This window comes from Lithobates pipiens, unplaced genomic scaffold, assembly GCF_037356315.1.
Source record: "Lithobates pipiens isolate NorthernLeopardFrog02 unplaced genomic scaffold, aLitPip1_a1.2 Scaffold_13, whole genome shotgun sequence".
Taxonomy (NCBI): domain Eukaryota; kingdom Metazoa; phylum Chordata; class Amphibia; order Anura; family Ranidae; genus Lithobates; species Lithobates pipiens.
This window is the reverse complement of record NW_027507718.1, coordinates 144,426,942-144,445,905: the sequence shown is the minus strand read 5'-3', so window position 1 is coordinate 144,445,905 and position 18,964 is coordinate 144,426,942. Positions and strand designations below refer to the sequence as shown.

Below are 18,964 nucleotides of genomic sequence, written 5' to 3'. Positions count from 1 at the left end.
TGGTGGGCACAACGCTGGTGTTTGGAACGGATCAAGTCGCTTTCTCGAATTATAACTTTCACATTGATCACATTGGGACTTAAATTTCTTTATTAAAGGAACTATATTTGTTTTGCTTTATTCAGCTGAATATGTGCACACATTAGCAAGGCAATTTTATTCACCGAATCTCCATTATTTTAGATGTTTCAAAACATATCCCAACTTGAAAATGTGATTTGTTAAAAATTGTTTTATTAAAAGCAACTAATAAGTAGTCAGCACTTACGAATTATTGGACACCACCCCCCTCCCCACGTCATGTGACCACAATTATCTTAACGATTGATTACTAGGCCTGAGCACTGTCACACGAGAACAGGTCGCATTTTCTCCTATACCTTGAAGTGCTATGTATTTTTGCTGGCAGTGAAGGAGCACAGAGCTGTGAGGGTAGAGCAAGTAAGGTAATTTTAAGGTCAGGAGATGCCCTTTCCAGAGACACTGTCGCTGTGCCCTGCATACGAATGATAATTTTATTTATTTATTTTTTCCAAGCTTTGCTAAGTTAAAATGTAAAGTCCTGTGGTGGTACGGTGTCCTCTTCTGTATGTGTTTACTGATTTTTGAGTTTAACTTAAAAGCACCTCAATGTTTTGCTACTGGACACGTATATCTCTGAAAACAAAATAAAAAAACGTTGGTTTCTATGCTTTAATATAAAAGTATTGCAAGTTAGTAATTCAAAATAATTTTATTTTAACCATTTTTAAAACTTCACATCTTCCATCTTGCACATTCCCACAACAGACTGTGAAACGTCCTAGAAAAATTCAACTTCCTGCGAGCAACTCTGTACTCCCCATTTCCACAGGCCTTCCTCACAGCTCCACATTGTCACATACATCAGAGCTCATGCATTCAAGTTCCCTTGACAAAGAAGGAAAAGAAGAAACTGATTCTTCTGTAGCCTGGAGAGAGAGATATGGGAGTTTCAGCAGGGAGCCCCATGAGGATACAGCAAGAGGCTATGAAGGGGATTCTTCCAGTGGACGTAGCTCAGGTGGATCTACTCATCGTTCCTCTTACCACTCGAGACAGCACAAAATAAAGAGCGGTGGAAGTGGAGTGGGAAATTATTCAAGGAGGAGAACTGGCAAGGAGAAACCAGTCTCTGACAGGGAGTCATTTGGCTCAAACAGATGGGGAGAGACTGGTAGTGGTAGGGGGTACTCTGGAAGTGATGCAGCAGACTATTCAAGAACAGACCTGGAAAGTGATATTGTTGAAAGGCCATATAGTGGCCTTGAACTTGTGTCTGGTTTCAAGCGACTACCGATTCAGGATGTACCATCCAAACCTGTAAAAACTATATTGGTGAAACAAACTGAAAAACAAGGTATGTTCAGCATTGCTGACATAAGTTTGCTTTAACGCTCCATAATTTTTCCATTCTGCTCTGTCATTTATAACTTATTAGTTCTTTCCTAACCAAACATTAAAACTTAATGCATTTACCTGTTTAACTCAATATATTGTGTTTTTTCAGAATATGGCTTGAAGCTTGGTAGTCAAATCTTCATTAAACATATTACAGACACTGGGCTGGCTGCTCAGGAAAAGTCCCTACAGGAGGGAGACCTAATTCTTAAGGTAATTAAAATAATTTTCTTTTTTATCTTGATCTTACAGTACAGGACACAGGCCTGGATACTGGGCTCCTCCTTCATAACCCCACTCAATGAGCGAGTCCCAAGTCATGAGCGCTAGTTTGCTAAGGTGATGGATCTTATGTAATTATCAATTTAACCACTTAAGGACCGCCGTATTGCCAATGTACGTCAACACAATGGCACAGGCAGGCACAAGCACGTACATGTACGTGCCTGCCTTCCAGCGGGTGGGGGGTCCGATCGGACCCCCTCCCGCTGGATACGGCGGTCCGTTTCCCTCCGGGAGCGTTCCGTGATGAGGGGATGGCCGTTGGTTTTCGGCCACCCCCTCTGTATCGCTCCTGGCCAATGAGAAGCTTCCTCCCACTGTGTATTGTTTACACAGGAAGGAGGAAGTGATGTCATTCTCCTCGTGGCGGTCTTTTTGACCGGACTACAAGGAGAAGACACAAAGTAAGTGTGCACCAACACTACACTGACATGTAGGTACACACAGGCACACAACCCCCCCCCCCGATTAGTTATTTAGGTTCCCCGTCAGGTTTTTATATAGCGCCAGGCACCCCCATATACTACCTAATAAAAATTTGAACCCCCTGATTGCCCCTAGTTAACCCTTTCACCACTGATCACCGTATAAGTGTTACGGGTGACTCTGGTTAGTTTGTTTTTTATAGCATCAGGGCACCCACCATTTATTACCCAATAAAGGTTTAACCCCCTGATCACCCGGCGGGTGATATCCATTAGGTTTTAGGGTCAGGGTCTGCGTCGCCCCAGGCAGCGCTAGGTTAGTGCCAGTACCGCCAACACCCACGCGCAAAGCATAAACCTCCCGTAGTGGTATAGAATCTGAACAGATCAATATCTGATCTGATCAGATCTATACTAGCGTCCCCAGCAGTTTAGGGTTCCAAAAAAACGCATTGTTAGCGGGATCAGCCCAGATACCTGCTAGCACCAAGTGCAGTATCGATCGATCACTGTCACTTACAAAACACTAAACACATAACTGCAGCGATCGCAGAGTCAGGCCTGATCCCTGCGATCGCTAACAGTTTTTTTGGTAGCATTTTATATTTAAATCCGGAAGGCAGTGCTTGGTTTTCGGGGGCCCGTACGTGGCTAGGCTCCCAAAAAGTCCCCCACGTGTGGTATCCCCGTACTCGAGAGAAGCAGCAGAATTTATTTTGGGGTGTAATTTGACTTATGCCCATAGCATGTGTGAGCAATATATCATTTAGTGACAACTTTGTGCAAAAAAAAAAAAGTTTGTAATATTCCCGCAACTTGTGGCAAAATATACCGTATTTTTCGGACGATAAGGCGCACCGGATTATAAGGCGCACTAGCAACGACCGGCTAATATAATGGATATTTCCATATATAAGGCGCATCGGACTATAAGGCGCACTGGATTATAAGGCGCATTTAATGAAACACAACTCGGATGCGGTACTGTAAGTCAAATTTTATTCAACTCTTTAGCAATAACCATAAAATGGTCTATAACAATAACTCTTAACACTGTTCAATTAAATACAAAACCAGACAATTATTTTTTCACTTTATTCTTCAATAACTATTAACACTGTTCAGTTACCGGTGAATACCGTACAAAACCAGACACTCACTTTTTCACTTTATTCTTCTCCCGCAAATCCATCAAATTCTTCATCTTCAGTGTCTGAGTTTAACAATTGGGCGATTTCGGCATCAAGCACGCCCGTATCCCTCTCATCATTCTCATCAGTATCCGAGTCAGGCTCGTTGCTGTCATCGGTACCGGTACTTAGCTGTTCAGTGATAATTCCGGACTTCTTGAAAGCTCGGATTACACTGGTGACTGATACCTTCGCCCAGGCATCCACGATCCACTGGCAGATAGTGGCGTAACTCGCCCGGCGTTGCCTCCCTGTGTTGGTGAATGTGTGTTCGCCTTCTGTCATCCAATGCTCCCACGCAGCTCGCAGTTTAACTTTAAACGACCTGTTGACACCTATATCTAGTGGCTGCAGTTCTTTGGTTAATCCACCTGGAATGATGGCAAGCACCGAATTAGTTTTCTTCACTTGGGCTTTGACAGTATCTGTCAGATGGGCGCGCATGGAGTCACAGACCAATAGGGATGGAGATTCGTGGAAAAAGCCGCCCGGTCTCTTGACGTAAACCTCTCTCAGCCACTCACTCATCTTCTCCTCGTCCATCCAGCCCTTGGGGTTAGCCTTGATGATGATGCCAACCGGAAACTTTTCTTTTGGCAGAGTCTTCCTCTTGAAAATTACCATGGGTGGTAGTTTCTGGCCATTAGCCTGGCAACCGAGAACTACAGTGAAGGATGACTTTTCGTTTCCTGTAGTGCGTATAGATACCGTACTGGTCCCTGTTCTCTCGACAGTACGGTTTACAGGGATATCAAAGGTAAGGGGGACCTCGTCCATGTTGGTGATGTGCTCTGGTCGGATTTTCTGTTCATTGATCTTGTTCTTGCAGTAGGTATGGAAAATGGCCAGCTTTTCTTCGTAATCCTTTGGCAGTTGCTGTGACATAGTGGTTCTTGTGCGGATAGAGAGATTCCGCCTTTTCATGAAACGGAAGCACCAAGAGGGACCTCCTCGAAAGTCGTTGATCTCCATGTCGCGTGCGATCGTTGTTGCTTTGAGTCGAATAGAGACAGTAGAGACGCTTCTACCTGCGGTTCTCTGTTCAATAACCCACTGTTCAATTTTGTCCTCCAACCGTGGCCATCTTGCTTTGTTTCCTCGGAAACTCAGTTTGGTCTTCTTTACCTGGCGCAGGGCATCTTCTTGCTTCCTCCACTTTCGTACCATTGATTCATTAATGTTGAATTCTCTCGCAGCTACTCTATTTCCATGCTCTACTGCATGACTGATAGCCTTCAGTTTGAAATCCGCTTCGTAAGCATGTCTCTTAACAGGAGCCATTTTTGGGGCAGCGGGTATACCGTAGAAAATGAACGAATGAATGCGCACACCTCCTGACTAAGATGGCCGTAATGCTCACGAAGCTGCACTGCTTGGATTGGGCATTACGGCCATCTTAGTCAGGAGGTGTGCGCATTCATTCGTTCATTTTCTACAGTATACCCGCTGCCCCAAAAATGGCTCCTGTTAAGAGACATGCTTACGAAGCGGATTTCAAACTCATCGCTATCAGTCACGCAGTAGAACAACCTAAGAGAGGTTTACGGTACGTCAGTTTACGGTAAGAGACCGGGTGGCTTTTTCCACGAAGGTCATATATAAGGCGCACCGGATTATAAGGCGCACGGTCGATTTTATGAGAAAATTTAGGCTTTTACGTGCGCCTTATAGTCCGAAAAATACGGTAAAATATTCCATGGACTCAACATGCCTCTCAGTAAATAGCTTGGGGTGTCTACTTTCCAAAATGGGGTCATTTTGGGGGGTTTTGTGCTATTTTGGCATTTTATGGCCTTCGAAACTGTGATAGGTAGTGAGGAGTAAAATCAAAAATTTACACCCTTAGGCCGCGTACACACGGGCGGACTATCCGTCCAACTAAGTCCGTCAGACAATCCGACAGACAGTCCGTCCTACTTTTGAATGAACGGACTTGACCACACACGACGAACAGACAGTCCGCTGAAAGCTTGCGCGATGACGTGTATGGCACATACGACGGGACTAGAAATACGACGTCCAATACACTGCAATGCAACCTTCGGCCGTGTAAATCCTTTCTGAGCATGCGCCATACTTAGTCCGTCGAACTAGCCTACTCACGAGCGGACTGTCCGCTGAAACCAAGTTTGGACGGACAATATTACGGAAATTCCGAAAGACTTAGTCCGTCAGACTGTCCGCTGAAAAAGTCCGCTGAAGCCCACACACGAGCGGATTGTCCGCTGAAACACGTTTCAGCGGACCAAGTCCGTCAGACAGTCCGCCCGTGTGTACGCGGCCTTAGAAATCCTGAAGGTGGTGATTGGTTTTCGGGGTGCCGTGCGCGACTAGACTCCCAAAAAGTCCCACACATGTGGTATCCCCATACTCGGGAGAAGTAGCGGAATATATTTTGGGATGCAATTCCACATATAACCATGGCATGTGTGAGCAATATATCATTTAGTGACAACTTTTTGTAAAAAAAAATTTTATTTTTATTTTTTGTCATTATTCAATCCCTTGGGACAAAAAAAAAATATTCAATGGTCTCAACATGGCCCTCAGCAAATAGCTTGGGGTGTCTACTTTCCAAAATGGGGTCATTTGGGGGGGATTTGTGCCATCTTGGCATTTTATGGCCTTCAAAACTGTGATAGGTAGTGAGGAGTAAAAAAAAAAAATGTATGCCCTTAGAAATCCTGAAGGCGGTGCTTGGATTTCGGGGTCCCGTACGCGGCTAGGCTCCCAAAAAGTTCCACACATGTGGTATCCCTGTACTCAGGAGAAGCAGCAGAATGTATTTTGGGGTGTCATTTCACATATGCCCATGGCATGTGTGAGCAATATATCATTTAGTGACAACTTTTTGTAAATTTTTTCTTTTTTTTTTTTTTTTTTGTCATTATTCAATCCCTTAGGACAAAAAAAATAAATATTCAGTGCGCTCAACATACCCATCAGCAATTTCCTTGGGGTGTCTACTTTCCAAAATGGGGTCATTTGGGGGGGGTTTGTACTGCCCTGCCATTTTAGCACCTCAAGAAATGAGATAGGCAGTCATAAATTAAAAGCTGTGTAAATTCCAGAAAATGTACTCTAGTTTGTAGACGCTATAACTTTTGCGCAAACCAAAAAATATACGCTTATTGACATTTTTTTTACTAAAGACATGTGGCTGAATAAATTTTGCCCTCAATGTATGACTAAAATTTAGTTTATTCGATTTTTCTTATAACAAAAAGAAGAAAATATCTTTTTTTTTTTCAAAATTTTCGCTCTTTTTCCATTTATATCGCAAAAAATCAAAATCGCAGAGGCAATCAAATACCATCAAAAGAAAGCTCTATTTGTGGGAAGAAAAGGACGCAAATTTCGTTTGGGTGCAATATTGCATGACCACGCAATTACCAGTTAAAGCAGCGCAGTGCGAAATTGGAAAAAGACCTCTGGTCCTTAAGGTGTTTATTGGTCCGGGGCTGAAGTGGTTAATAATACTACTATTACAGCTATTATTTTATCCTTTTGGATTTCTTATTCAACCCCTTAAAGTGTTTGTAACCCTAAAAAAATAAAATGGATCCTATTTCTTTAAAGCATGTTATACAGCACAGTGCTTGTGTTGTGTTATTTGGCTCTTTCTATCACCTGAAATACCTGGCTGATCCTGTCTGGTTCTGCCCTCCCCCCTGTAAACTGACAACGGTTTATTATGGCTGCTGAGCCCTGACACCGTGGTCAGTTTGCATGCCTCTGTCATCCGTAGCTCTCCTCTTTCCTCTCCCCCTCCCCTCCCTGCCTGTCTGCTCCATCCGCTCCCTGATCCTCCCCTGTTGCTACTTTCATAAATGTAATGTCTCTACAATCCACTCTGTTGGTTAACTATATGTGCCCCGCTGTATTTCCCTTTTTAAAAAGAAAAAAAGAAATCTGATATCTACCTTATTTCAGAGTGTCTCCTGTTGCTCACGTGACTGCTCGGCTCTCTCCTCCTCTCCTCTCCTCTCCTCTCAGCTGACGTTCTTGGCTGGGTGAAGGGAAGGAGAGGAAGAGAGAGTACTTGGCCCCTCCTGCTGTAGCTGTTCAGTCCAGGAGAGGCGGCCTGTCAAATGAACGATTGGGAGGCTCTCTGAAATATGAAGGACGTACAGTGGGGCACATATTGCTGCCTAACAGAGTGGATTGTAGGTACATGACAAGTGGCTTTGCAACCACTTTAAGTTAACGTAACAATGGTTTCTAATACAATAGAATCAATTAATCTGGATCAGTACAACCTTGGAAAAACCTGTGGGGGACAGCCTGTAATGTTACTTTGGGCACTGGATCCTGCTTGGGTGCTCGCCAACATATGTAGTTAGCTGCAAGGTACTATACAGCTGTAGGGCCATGGTCCATCCCTATGCATCCCAAAACCGGTTTATTGCAACTTACACTTAGAGCCCCTTATAAGGTACTTGAGTGCTTCCTCCCACACGTTTGAGACAAGGGCTTCTCTACAGGATGGTCTATTCCTGGGTTGCTGCGTGCTCCTTCTCAGACACGTTTACCCTATATTCCACACCCTCCTCTGAGTACCCCATAGGGCATTACCCTCATCTCCCCTGTCTCACCATTCCCCTGCTAGATTTAGGGGTACTATCGCTAGATGTAGCACCCTCCCAGCTGATAGGTGAGGTAAATTTAGTTTTATCAAGATCTAGTGTTGCAAACACTCAATCACTAAGTGAATATAATCGGAATCCTATAAAAAGTTCTCTCTGAAACAGCCAATTTGACGTGGATAAACAAATTTTAGGCAGTGCATACAATTTTTTTTGGTCATTTGTTCTTTGACAGACACAGCGCTTTCTTATTCAAAACCATAGGATTATATTGCCCCTACAGAAGTAGGACACTAGGCAGAAAAGACTTGGCTACTTCCATGGGCAGTCTTAGGTGATATACACCCCCTCTTTTTTTTCTGCCTAGTCAGGAGTAAGGACCTAGTTCCCTGCTGTGATCTCTAGTGCTGGCAAATTTTATTTGTTGTTTGTTTTTCCTTTTTTTTTTTTCTGGTGAGATCTGCAATCAACTGCCGGACTGGGCAACGGGCTGGACACTTGATTTAGTGGTCTCCCCAGTCTGGCCAGCGAGCGCGTGCAGACTGCAGTTACGCGCTAGGTCGGCCACAACATAGCCCCACTGGACGGGGGCTGGCCCTGCGAGTTAAACGTCTTGCAAGGGCGCATACGTCTGGGTCGCAGCATCCCTCCTGGCTGACAGAGCAAAAATATTACAGCGCACACATGCAAAACTAACATTTACCTCCAGCAAGGCTTTTTAAAAACACCTAGACATTTTCAAAAAACATTATCAAAAAATATGGGGATTTGGTCACACCATATTGCTATATGGTGCTTAAGCCCACTTACTGCGACAAAGTACCCCATAATTAGTGGGTCCTACACTATCCATAGACTAGGAGATCCTGCTTCTCTGAACCATGGGAGCTATACTCCTCTATATGGGAGAACATGAGGTCTCCACCATGACACAGGTGGTCACTAATGAGAGGTACTTACTGAGGGAGTGGGGTGCTGCACCCAACAGGATTTGGTCAGAATCCATACAATAGACAAGATATTTGGGGGGCACACCCTAAAAAAATGCTTAAAGATAGTGCTGACATAAGACCATACAATCTTGGCTGACAGCCCCCTCCCCCCCCACTTCAGTAGTGAGGAGGTTCTGTCTGGAGCGGTGCCCGTCTGGTCCTGGTATGGTGAGTAAATGTCCTCCCTCTCCCCTCTGTTGGTCCTGGGGGATTCCCTCCACCCTTGCACCCTCTCTTCCTGGGGTGGCTGGTCCCTGGAGGCCCCTTGGTAGCCCCCCTTTCCCCTTCCCTCCTCTATATGGGGTAGTGCGCTGCCATGATGGATCCTGGGGGACAGGGTTGAGTACTAGTGGGCAAGGGGTGCACGCCAGCAGGTGGAAGGCACTGGGCGATCTTGGGGGGTCTGGTGCCGGATCCTTTTTCTCTTTCAGAGGCTTTCCTGGGTCTGTGTCAGCCTCGTGTAGTGCGTCCGACAGCCATTTTGCCATAGCCGGCGTCTTTTCCTCCTAGTGCCTGCTGACTTCTTATGGCTGGCGGCCATGATTTGGAGATTTTTGTGTGATTTTTGAGTCGGGTTCCTCCTTCCCGGTAAAGGCGCACTCTACTCATACGCTGAGTGCCTCCTGGGCCTTCCATCATCGGGTGTCAGTGATGCAAGTGTGCAAGGCTGCCACCTGGTCGTCGGTGCACACTTTCACAAAATTTTACAAAGTAGATGTGCTAGCATCTGCGGGTGTATCTTTTGCCGCAAGGTTCTGCAGGTTGCGGTCTAGGGGTTTTTTCCCCTCATGAAGGGGTTTTCTTGCTGTTCAGGTTGGGCTCCATTTGTTCCGTTGAGCTCCAGGTTGTCTGGTTGGCATGTATTTTTTTATTTATTTTTTGTTTTTCTTGGCTGCCCCACCCCTCATGTTTGGCACTGCTTTGGGACACCCCTATAGTTCTGAATTAGGAAGCATGGTATCTGTCAATGAACCCGGAGAAACTGATTTTACAGTAAGTCAAAAACCTTATTACCACTGTGGCTGCCTTTTTCAAGCAATAAATTTGAACACAAAAATCACACGCTTATTTGGAGCTGCACAATGGTCCGTTCAATGTTCAAGCCTTTTCAGGCAGTTGTACTAAGGCTGCTTTCACACTGGGATGGGCGAGGCGTTGACGGTAAAATGCTGCTAGTTTTTGAGGCATTTTACAGTCATTTTAGTGGCGCTATTCGGCCTCCAGCGGGTGCTTTTAACCCCTGCTAGCGGCCAAATAAAGGGTTAAATGCGCCTGCGTAGTGCCGCTGCCAAGGCACTTTGCAGGTGATTTGGCATCGGTGCCCATTTATTTTAATGGGCAGGAGTGGTGGAGGAGCGGTGTATACACCTTCACTGCACCAAAGATGCTGCTTGCAGGACATTTAGCGTCCTGCCTGTACATCACCCCAGTGTGAAAGCACTCTGGTTTTTACTCTGGGACTGCAGGGGAGGTGTTTTTTGGGAGCTTTACAGGTGACCAAAAGCACCTGAAAAATGCCCCAGCGTGAAAGGGGTCTAATGACACGTGTCAAGGCTAGTCTGCACTGTAACCAAGGAAGGCTGCACCTGAGCGTCCCAAAGTCTTGTGATTTTTACCACGTTTTTTTGCTGCAATTTTGTACAGGTCACCAATGTAAAAAGCAGAAACAAACCTGTAATCTGCCCCAAAGAAGCTCATGTTCTTTTTTGAGCTTAAAGCGTTTGTCAGTTGTTTTGCTTCAGGTGACAAAACGCTCAGATGTCAACAGATGCCATTGAAATGAATAGGATTTTGCTTGTTTGGCGTTTTTCAGGCGTTTTACGAGCTGAAAACGCTCAAGTGTGAATGCAGCCTCAACCCATCTCAGAAGTGTTGTGCTGGTGCTCACAGATCAGAGGACTGGGTGGGACGCCAAATAGCGGGGATGAAGTGACTGAGGATCGCATGATATTGTGTTACTCTGCAATTATGATGGACTTTATTTTAATGTATGCTTGTAAGTATAATTTTAACTGGGATGAATAATTCTTTGGCTATAATGATACTACACCATTGGAGGTCTTTCTTTTTCTGATTTTGAGTGGTGAGTGAATATCTTTAAGAAGTGTTCCTGCAGAGCTCTCTGAATTGGTCTTTGAGTGTTTTTTGCCAATCATTTTTGTGAGAGGTAATTCAATCTGGTGAGTGAACCTGAGAAATAGGGGAAGAGGAGGGAGCACCCACAGTGCCTCATCCGTATATATATATATATATATATCAAGGGAAAACAAAGAAGATGCTAAATGGGTATCAACAGGTTGGACTTTTAAGGCATGAAAACAAAGTAACAAAATAGTTTATTAATAGAAAATACACAATATCATAACAGTGTCCAAAAAAGAATATAAAAATCATATAAAATGATACAATTTGTCTATTGAGCCCTTGTGCGTCACGTCTACGTGTTTCGCCGTAAAAGGCTTCCTCAAAGTACAAATGTCATGGCAACCAGGACGCATCTAAATATATGGAGAAGGTCAACCACACTGTGATAGGGTAGGCAGCACGTGGCACGTTCTGATGAATACAGACAGATTAATACTTGCTTATAGCAGGGGGAAAAAAGTCTTATTCCCCATTCAACCATCAATGGGGAAACCAATGAAGGACAGATTACCATTCAACTGAAGCTTAGTAGACTATAGCAAAATAGTGTACCCCAAGCAGCATAATTAGCAGCTAAGGTAAAAATATTCAAGTGGAACAACGAAAGCAGGTGATAGTGAGATTTATTTTGCTCTCTTGCTACGTCTTTGAACCTTTTTCCGTGTCCTGAGGAAGCCTTTACAGCGAAACACGTAGACGCGACACACAAGGGCTCAATGTACAAATTGTATCATTTTATATTATTTTTATATTCTTTTTTTGAACACTTTTATGATATTGTGTATTTTATCTTAATAAACTATTTTGTTTGTTTCCATGCCTTAAAAGTCCAACCTGTTGAACCTGAAACCTTTTATGGAATATTTCCACTGTGGTCAAGAGCAGAGTCACTGGATTATCTTTACTAGTCTGCACATTGAGCACATGGTGCTATGAAAGGGGACTTTTTTTCTAAGTCAAAGGACTGTGATGTTATAATTATGATGTGTATTTCACTGTATTTTCACTAATTGAAGAGACTATTGTGCAGCTTCACATACAGAGGCATAGCTTGAAGCTTGTGGGCCCTGATGCAAAAGTTGACCTGCCCCCCCCCCCCACTACTTCCAACGTGCGTACAGATACATCCGCTGAGTGCCAAGATACTCAAAGTGGCTTAAGAGTTTTGAGTTCCCAGAGTTCCTCTTTACATCAGAGGGCAGGGATTACCACTGGAGAATCAGAGGACAGGGACCCCTGGCAGGTCACTTGGCAGAGCTCCTTTCCCATCCCAGCCCCCCCCCCACTACATAAGGCTGAAATCACATTCCTTTACACACAGTCTGTCAGTCTTCACAGGGTGTATCTGGCTTTTATGTTGCCCTTCTCACCTGTGAAATTCTCTGGTCAGAACGGCAGTGTAGTTGTAGAAGGCAGATACACCCTGTGCAGATCATGGCTGACTGTGTTGTAAAAGAATGTGATTTCAGCCCTGCGGAGGTGGAACAGTATAGAGTGCTGTAATGGCAAAGGAGCTCAGCAGCCGGGCATCGCATGCAAGGAGGAGGGGGTGATCAGGGGGCATTGGGGGTGGGCAACTTAGATCTGGGAGGGCAAAGCCATGTGACGCAAAATCTGGAGCCTGCAGCCCTTCAGGGTCCCCCCAAGGAGGTGTTAAGGGATTTGTTTTAGCACTTTCTGAAGGTTTCTCTGTCAGTGTTGGCAGGTGTATGTCTTTTCCCAAGTTGTCAGGGAAGTGAAGTAAGTAGACGCCCTGAATGAGGGGGTACAGAGAATCCCAGCTGGTGACTAGGACAGTGTCATACCTCACCAGTGACATTGGTCCCATTGTGGCTACAGGACGGCACTCACGTTCACAGCACAGACACTTCCCCATGCTGGGCTGTTCTCACCTTGCGCGCCTCTCCATTCAGGAAATGGCTTACAGCTTCTCTCCAGCCAATGGAAACGGAGGGGTGGGGACGGTCGAAGGCAAAGTAGAAGCTCAATACTGGAGCGTGGCTGTGGGGCCCTAGGGCAGATCAGAGCTTGATTTTGTGGAGGATATGATAATGTGACAGAGGCTGCAGGGCCCCCCTGGAGCTGGGGACAGGGCTGCGATTGTGACCCCTGCAACCCCTTATGCTACGCCCATGTTCACATATGTGTGATTGCTGCTTTAAAATTTAGTTTGGACTTTGCTGTAGTCAGCAGAGCAGCAAGTGATTGATTCTAGCTCTAGAGACTGCAAGTTTAATTGCTTCCTCCAGTCTTTTGGAGCCTTCAAGGATATAGTGGGTAGGAGAGTCAAATGAGCAGCCTGAATATTTATGCAGTTCCAGCCAATCCCTGGGGGAAAGTGTCCAGAGCATGGGTCTTCTTCCCAAGGAGGAAAGGTTCCTAGCTAAAAGGACTTCTGCCCTTCCTGTCAGTCAAGCTGCAGATCCTGCCTGGCTCATTAAGGTCCTAGCTGTACATAACTGGAGGTCTATCCTGATGCTAATTCTTTGAGAACTGGAAGAGGGTTTTCACTGAGGATCCAGTCTAGAGTCTCCCCTAAGGAAACTGTTTGCCTGAGTCTGGATGGAGACATTGAAGTTCCAGGAACACGGAGTACAGATCTGAGAGGGGAATCCTACTGTAGTGACTGTTGCTGCTGTGTTAACCCCTGCTGCCCTTAAGTTTAAGGCTTGCTTGTCCTGGAACATTGCTAATGGTGTCCCAGTGGTAATCGCTTTGTCCTACCGCTTAAAGGACTGTGTTAAGTAGCTGCAAAGCGTTTCCTTACAGTCCTAAAAATGGCTGTTCCTTACCCAAAAGTTTATCACAATTCAAAATAACCTGTCACAACAAAATTGCATCACATGGGGAGCTCTCAACAGGTGTGAAAGTTGCCTAGCTTGTGTAAATGGGGGAATCTGTGTAGTGTTTTTTTTTCCCAGCCAAAAACTGTGCATGCATACCCAGCTTATGTTTTTATTTTTTATTTTTTTTGCAATAAAATCTGGTTAAGTTACAATTTTATATATACTCTTTCCGATTTTTGATAAATGCCGGTGAACAGACCTAATAGTGTAAAGACTAAGAGGCTAGAAACATAGCTTCAATATAGCATGGTCTCTTAGCAGTGGTAGATTTCTTTGTGATAAGGTAGTTTACTGACCAGTGTCGCTTTTTAACCCTTTCTCTGCCAGGTCTGCCTTCGGCAACGTCATACGGACCTGACAGCGGGTGGGGGGGTCCATAAACAATCTGGTGGCTGCAGCCACCGGGATTATGTTTAAAATTGGCAGGCAGATTCCTGTGTGGTGCTGCTGCTGGCCAATTGCTCACACACACCCCCAGTACCAGTGCATCCCGGGGGGCTGACATGGCGGGTGTCCCTGTGGAAGGAGAGAAGGGAAAAGAGCAGGCACATGTCCGCTCTCCTCCCCTTCCTGTGAGCTGGAAAACAACCTCTGACGTTCCTTCCGGGTCAGCCTCTATGTCCCAGGCTAGCATAGCCGGGAAGCAATGTTTTGCAATGTGATCTGCATTTCAAAACATTTAGTGGCGCCCAAGGGAGCTATCTTCTAGACCCTTCATATCTCCTTAAAAAGAACCTGTCCCCAAAAATTATCACATAGGGGACAAAGGGGGGGTTGGCAAATTAAGTAAAAAAAAATGTTGCACATAAAATGCCCCCACCCCTACTTATACACACGTACAAACGTAAACACATGCATTGGAAGTACCAATATGTGAAAACGTTGATTGCGATATCGCTGTGGGAGCAATAATTCTAGCACAGGGCCTCCTTTGTAGCACTAAACTGATGGCCTATAGGGGACCTTTGAAGCGTTGTCTATATAAAATATAGGGTACTGAAGTTTGTTGCAATTTCACGGGCGCACACAAATTTTAAGGTTTGATATCTATTATCTTTTATATTTTACCAAAAATGTGGGCAGTTTATTGCGTTTGTTTTCCCTAATCAACGGTAGTATTGAAAAACAAACAAAAAAAACAACTCATTAAAAAACATATCTTTGAGCTTTGCCTAGGCGGAAAAATTGTCACTACTGCTGCAGGTAGAAGGAAGCATTTCCTCAATCGGTTTTCCAGTGGTCATACTGGGATCTTTGTAAGTTTTTTGCAACAAGTAACAGAAAGCTACAGTGGGGGCCTGATTTTGTTCAGACAATTGTGATTGCAGCTAAGAACAGGTGCTAGAATTTACATGCTTTTACACTTGCGTTAATATTGGGATGTTGTAAGTGTTGCACTTGAAACAGAATTCTATTTTTAGGTCTCGTGCCCACGGGCATTTCAAAACAAGCTGTAAAGCTAGTACCATGCGTTTTGCATTGGTGTCAATGCGCGTTTAGCTGCGCTAGCTTTCAGCCGCGTTCTTTACCTCTATTCAAAATCAATGTTTCCCTATGGGAGCCAATTGATTTGAATAGAAGTCACATCAGAAGTCTGATCAAGGTGATCTGACTTGTGGTCCAACTTGTGTGCTGAGAATCTTGAAGGGGAGCCCCGCCAAAATGTAAACATTTTTTTTTTTGTTGAGGTTCCCCCTCAAGACGATACCAGACCTTTCTGGTATGGACCTTAAGGGGAACCTCCACGCCAAAAAAAGGGAGTGGGGGATCTCGCCAAGATCCATGCCAGACCCTTATCTGAGGATGCAGGTCAGGAAAGGGTGGGGGGTGAGCAAGTGCTTCCCCCTCCTGGACCATACCAGGCCACATGCCCTCAACTGGGGGGGGTGCTTTGGGGCGGGGGCTCTGTGCCCCACCCCAAAGCACCTCATCCCCATGTTGATATCCTGGCCCCCCACCCTAGGTGAATGAGAATGGGGGACATCATACCCCTACCCATTCACCTAATAAAAGTGTCAAAAATAAACACACGACACAGGTTTTTAAAGTAATTTTTATTAAGACCGCTCTGGCTCTTCTCCCTCTTTTTGGAGGCGTCTTCTTCTTCTGCCGGTGCTCCCCTCTCCCATTATTCTCCTCTCTTCTCCACTGTCTTCTCGCTCTTTTGCCGGGTCTTCTCGCTCTCTTGCCGGGTCTTCTCGCTCTCTTGCCGGGTCTTCTCGCTCTCTTGCCGGGTCTTCTCGCTCTCTTGCCGGGTCTTCTCGCTCTTTTGCTGGGTCTTCTCCCTCTGTTCTTCCGAAGTTGACTCGCTGCAATCTCCTGTTGTAATTCTGGGTCCGCCATGTGCACCCACCCAATGACGTAATCTGGAGGCCACGCCCCATGTGACATCACTGCCCAGGCATGATTACATCTTCTGATGGCCCCGCCCCATACCAATCTAAGTCATTACACTGGGAAAATCGATTCAACATCGGAAGAAGAACAGAGCGCGAAGACGGCGGAGAGAGGAGACACTGCAGCAGAGGGAGAAGAACTGGCAGAGGGAGAAGACCTCGACGGAGAGGGGAGAAATTGAAAGATGCCGGAGCTGATTTAATAAATAACGTAAAAAAAACCTGTGTAATGTTTTTTTTTTTTTTTTTTTTTTTATTTCTTGACACTTTTCTGGAGTGAATGGGCAGGGGTACAATGTACCCCACACTCATTCACCTAAGGTGGGGGGGCCCCCTTGTTAAAGGGGGTTTCCAGATTCCGATCAGACCCCAACAACCACCAGGGAAGGGTTGTTGGGGTTAAGAATGTGGTGCTCAAAACTAAATAATAAAATACAATATAATTAATAAAAACCACCAAACGAGAACCAATCACCACCTACCATGTCAAATAGGAAAGTTGGAATAGGATCCCATCACCTTCACCCAATAAGACAGACCCTTACCGTCAGTGCATGGGTAATGCACATGTAATAGCAATGGCTCAAGTAGTGGTTCCTCCAAAGCAGCACAATGGTGTAAACCTCCTCTCAACATAGGGCAAAGTCAGACACCTCTAGGCATGGCTCAGTAATCATAAAAAATATAAAAATACACAGCTCATTGCGCAAGCATCTTTAAATAATTTCAGCATTTATTAGAAATAAAAAAAACTCATATTTTATAGGCTAGGATATGCAAAATAAGAAGCGACCAGTGCTTCTAACCAGCAAGGTGGCTGCTATGCTGTAGTCGCATCCCGCGTGGCTCCACCCAACATTTGGTCATTAGTATGCGTCATCAGGGGCGTGGTTATGACGCATAACAGGGTTATTTTATATAGAACGGCCTAGCCAGGAAGTGGAAATGTAGTGCATTCCACACAGTGAGCGGACGCAACCAAAGAAACCGGAAGACACCCATCACAGGAAGCCCCAGTATTCATACAAATATATAATAAATCCATGTAACAAAAGAAAAGTCCACACAAGCCACAGAGCAATTATGAAAACCACCTCTGCGGCTATCTAATATCGGCGAAAAGCCGACATTGTTGGGGAGGAAAAATATAATAAAACGTAGCCCTTGGCTTGCCTAAAAGCATAGGACTGCATCAGACTGACAGAACAGCCGCACCTTGTGGGTATGTTTACAAAAGTACATAAACAGAAAATTCACATTAATACAATAGAAAATAGATATGACCAACAGAAAAAAATCTCAAAAAGAAATATTAAAAAACTTATTTAAAAAAATGTACAATTCAAAAATTCATGAGTCCAAACAGGACAGGGAATAAATCATGAATGGGACCAATAAATCACCTCTAACTGTTATTAATAAAGGAGTTCAAATCCCATTTGATGTTCATTCCATGTGGATGATAGGTCTGGGCTTGATAAATCCACTTGGTCTTCAGCTGAGAGACCCCTCGAACTATATTACCCCCCCCCTCCAATGACCCAAGAACTTATCGTTACCCAAAAATGAAGTACCTTCTGGGTTGTGATTATGTATCAGTGCATAATGTTTCGACAAGCTGTGTTTCGAGTAACCTCTCTTAAGGTTACCCACGTGCTCACTGAGCCTAATATGCAGCATGCAAATTGTATGCCTATATATTGTAGCCCGCAAGGGCACTTCATCACGTGTACCACTAAAAATGTGGTCTACGTAATAAATGACTTAATTGGAAAATTCTCCTGTGTAGATGTAGCTACAAACGATTGCGTCCTCCTGCTCTTAATTGAATTAATCTTACAAATCGGGCACCTCCGACAGGGAAAAAACTAGTTAGGGGCTATCTGCAAACCCAATGGGGGTACTCCTCTATAAACCATCCGGGTCTATCTGGCAAATTGGGGCCTAAACATCTATCACCCCTCAAAACCCTCCAATAGCTCTATTATCTTATGGATATCATATTGACTAGAATACACAGTCACAAAGGAAAATTTAAAGGAGTCATCTGTGGCCCTAGACCTGGTAGTCCACAAGTCGTCCCTATTCTTTTCAGAGGCAAAACTAACAGCAGCATCCAACTCCTCAGCCGCATATCCTTTATCCAAGAAAATGCTTCCTGAGTACTAAGGACTGTGACAAATAGTCTTCATAGTTCGTACAGTTACGCCTGAGCCTCAGGAATTGACTCTTGGGTACTGATGCAAGCCAAGCCTTATGATGACAGCTTTTGGTATCAATATAACCATTATGTTCTGTTTCTTTAAAGAAAGTGTAAGTTACTATATGGCCGTCTATCACTTTAATTCTTATATCCAAAAAATGGATATCTGTACCACTGGCCTCAAAAGTAAGAACAATCCCTCTATCATTTAAATTGAGGCCAGTAATAAAGTTATTTAGAGAATCCGAATCGCCATCCCATAGGAGGAGGATGTCATCTGTATAGGTTTTCCAGACTACCAGTTCATCCCTAGACTCCTAATAGACAACATCCCACTTGGCCATAAAGAGGTTGACCATACTGGGGGCAAACTTGGCCACCCCCGTATTCTGGACATAGTATGACCTATTGTACCAAAAATAGTTATGTTTGAAAATTCGAAACTTTTATAGACGTTCAGAAATTTGTTCGTAGAATGAA

At 44.6% G+C, this 18,964-nt stretch overlaps 1 protein-coding gene across 3 annotated transcripts in view; it reads left to right on the top strand.

The window, feature by feature from the left end:
* The window catches only part of TJP3 (tight junction protein 3), a 566,967-nt gene that overhangs the window by 213,748 nt on the left and 334,255 nt on the right, over positions 1 to 18,964 (top strand). For all 3 annotated transcript variants that reach the window (XM_077475676.1, XM_077475677.1, XM_077475675.1), the window contains exons 5-6: positions 790 to 1,378; positions 1,529 to 1,632. In XM_077475676.1, the coding sequence (XP_077331802.1) occupies positions 790 to 1,378; positions 1,529 to 1,632 (693 nt within the window). The remainder of the gene's footprint in view (positions 1 to 789; positions 1,379 to 1,528; positions 1,633 to 18,964) is intronic.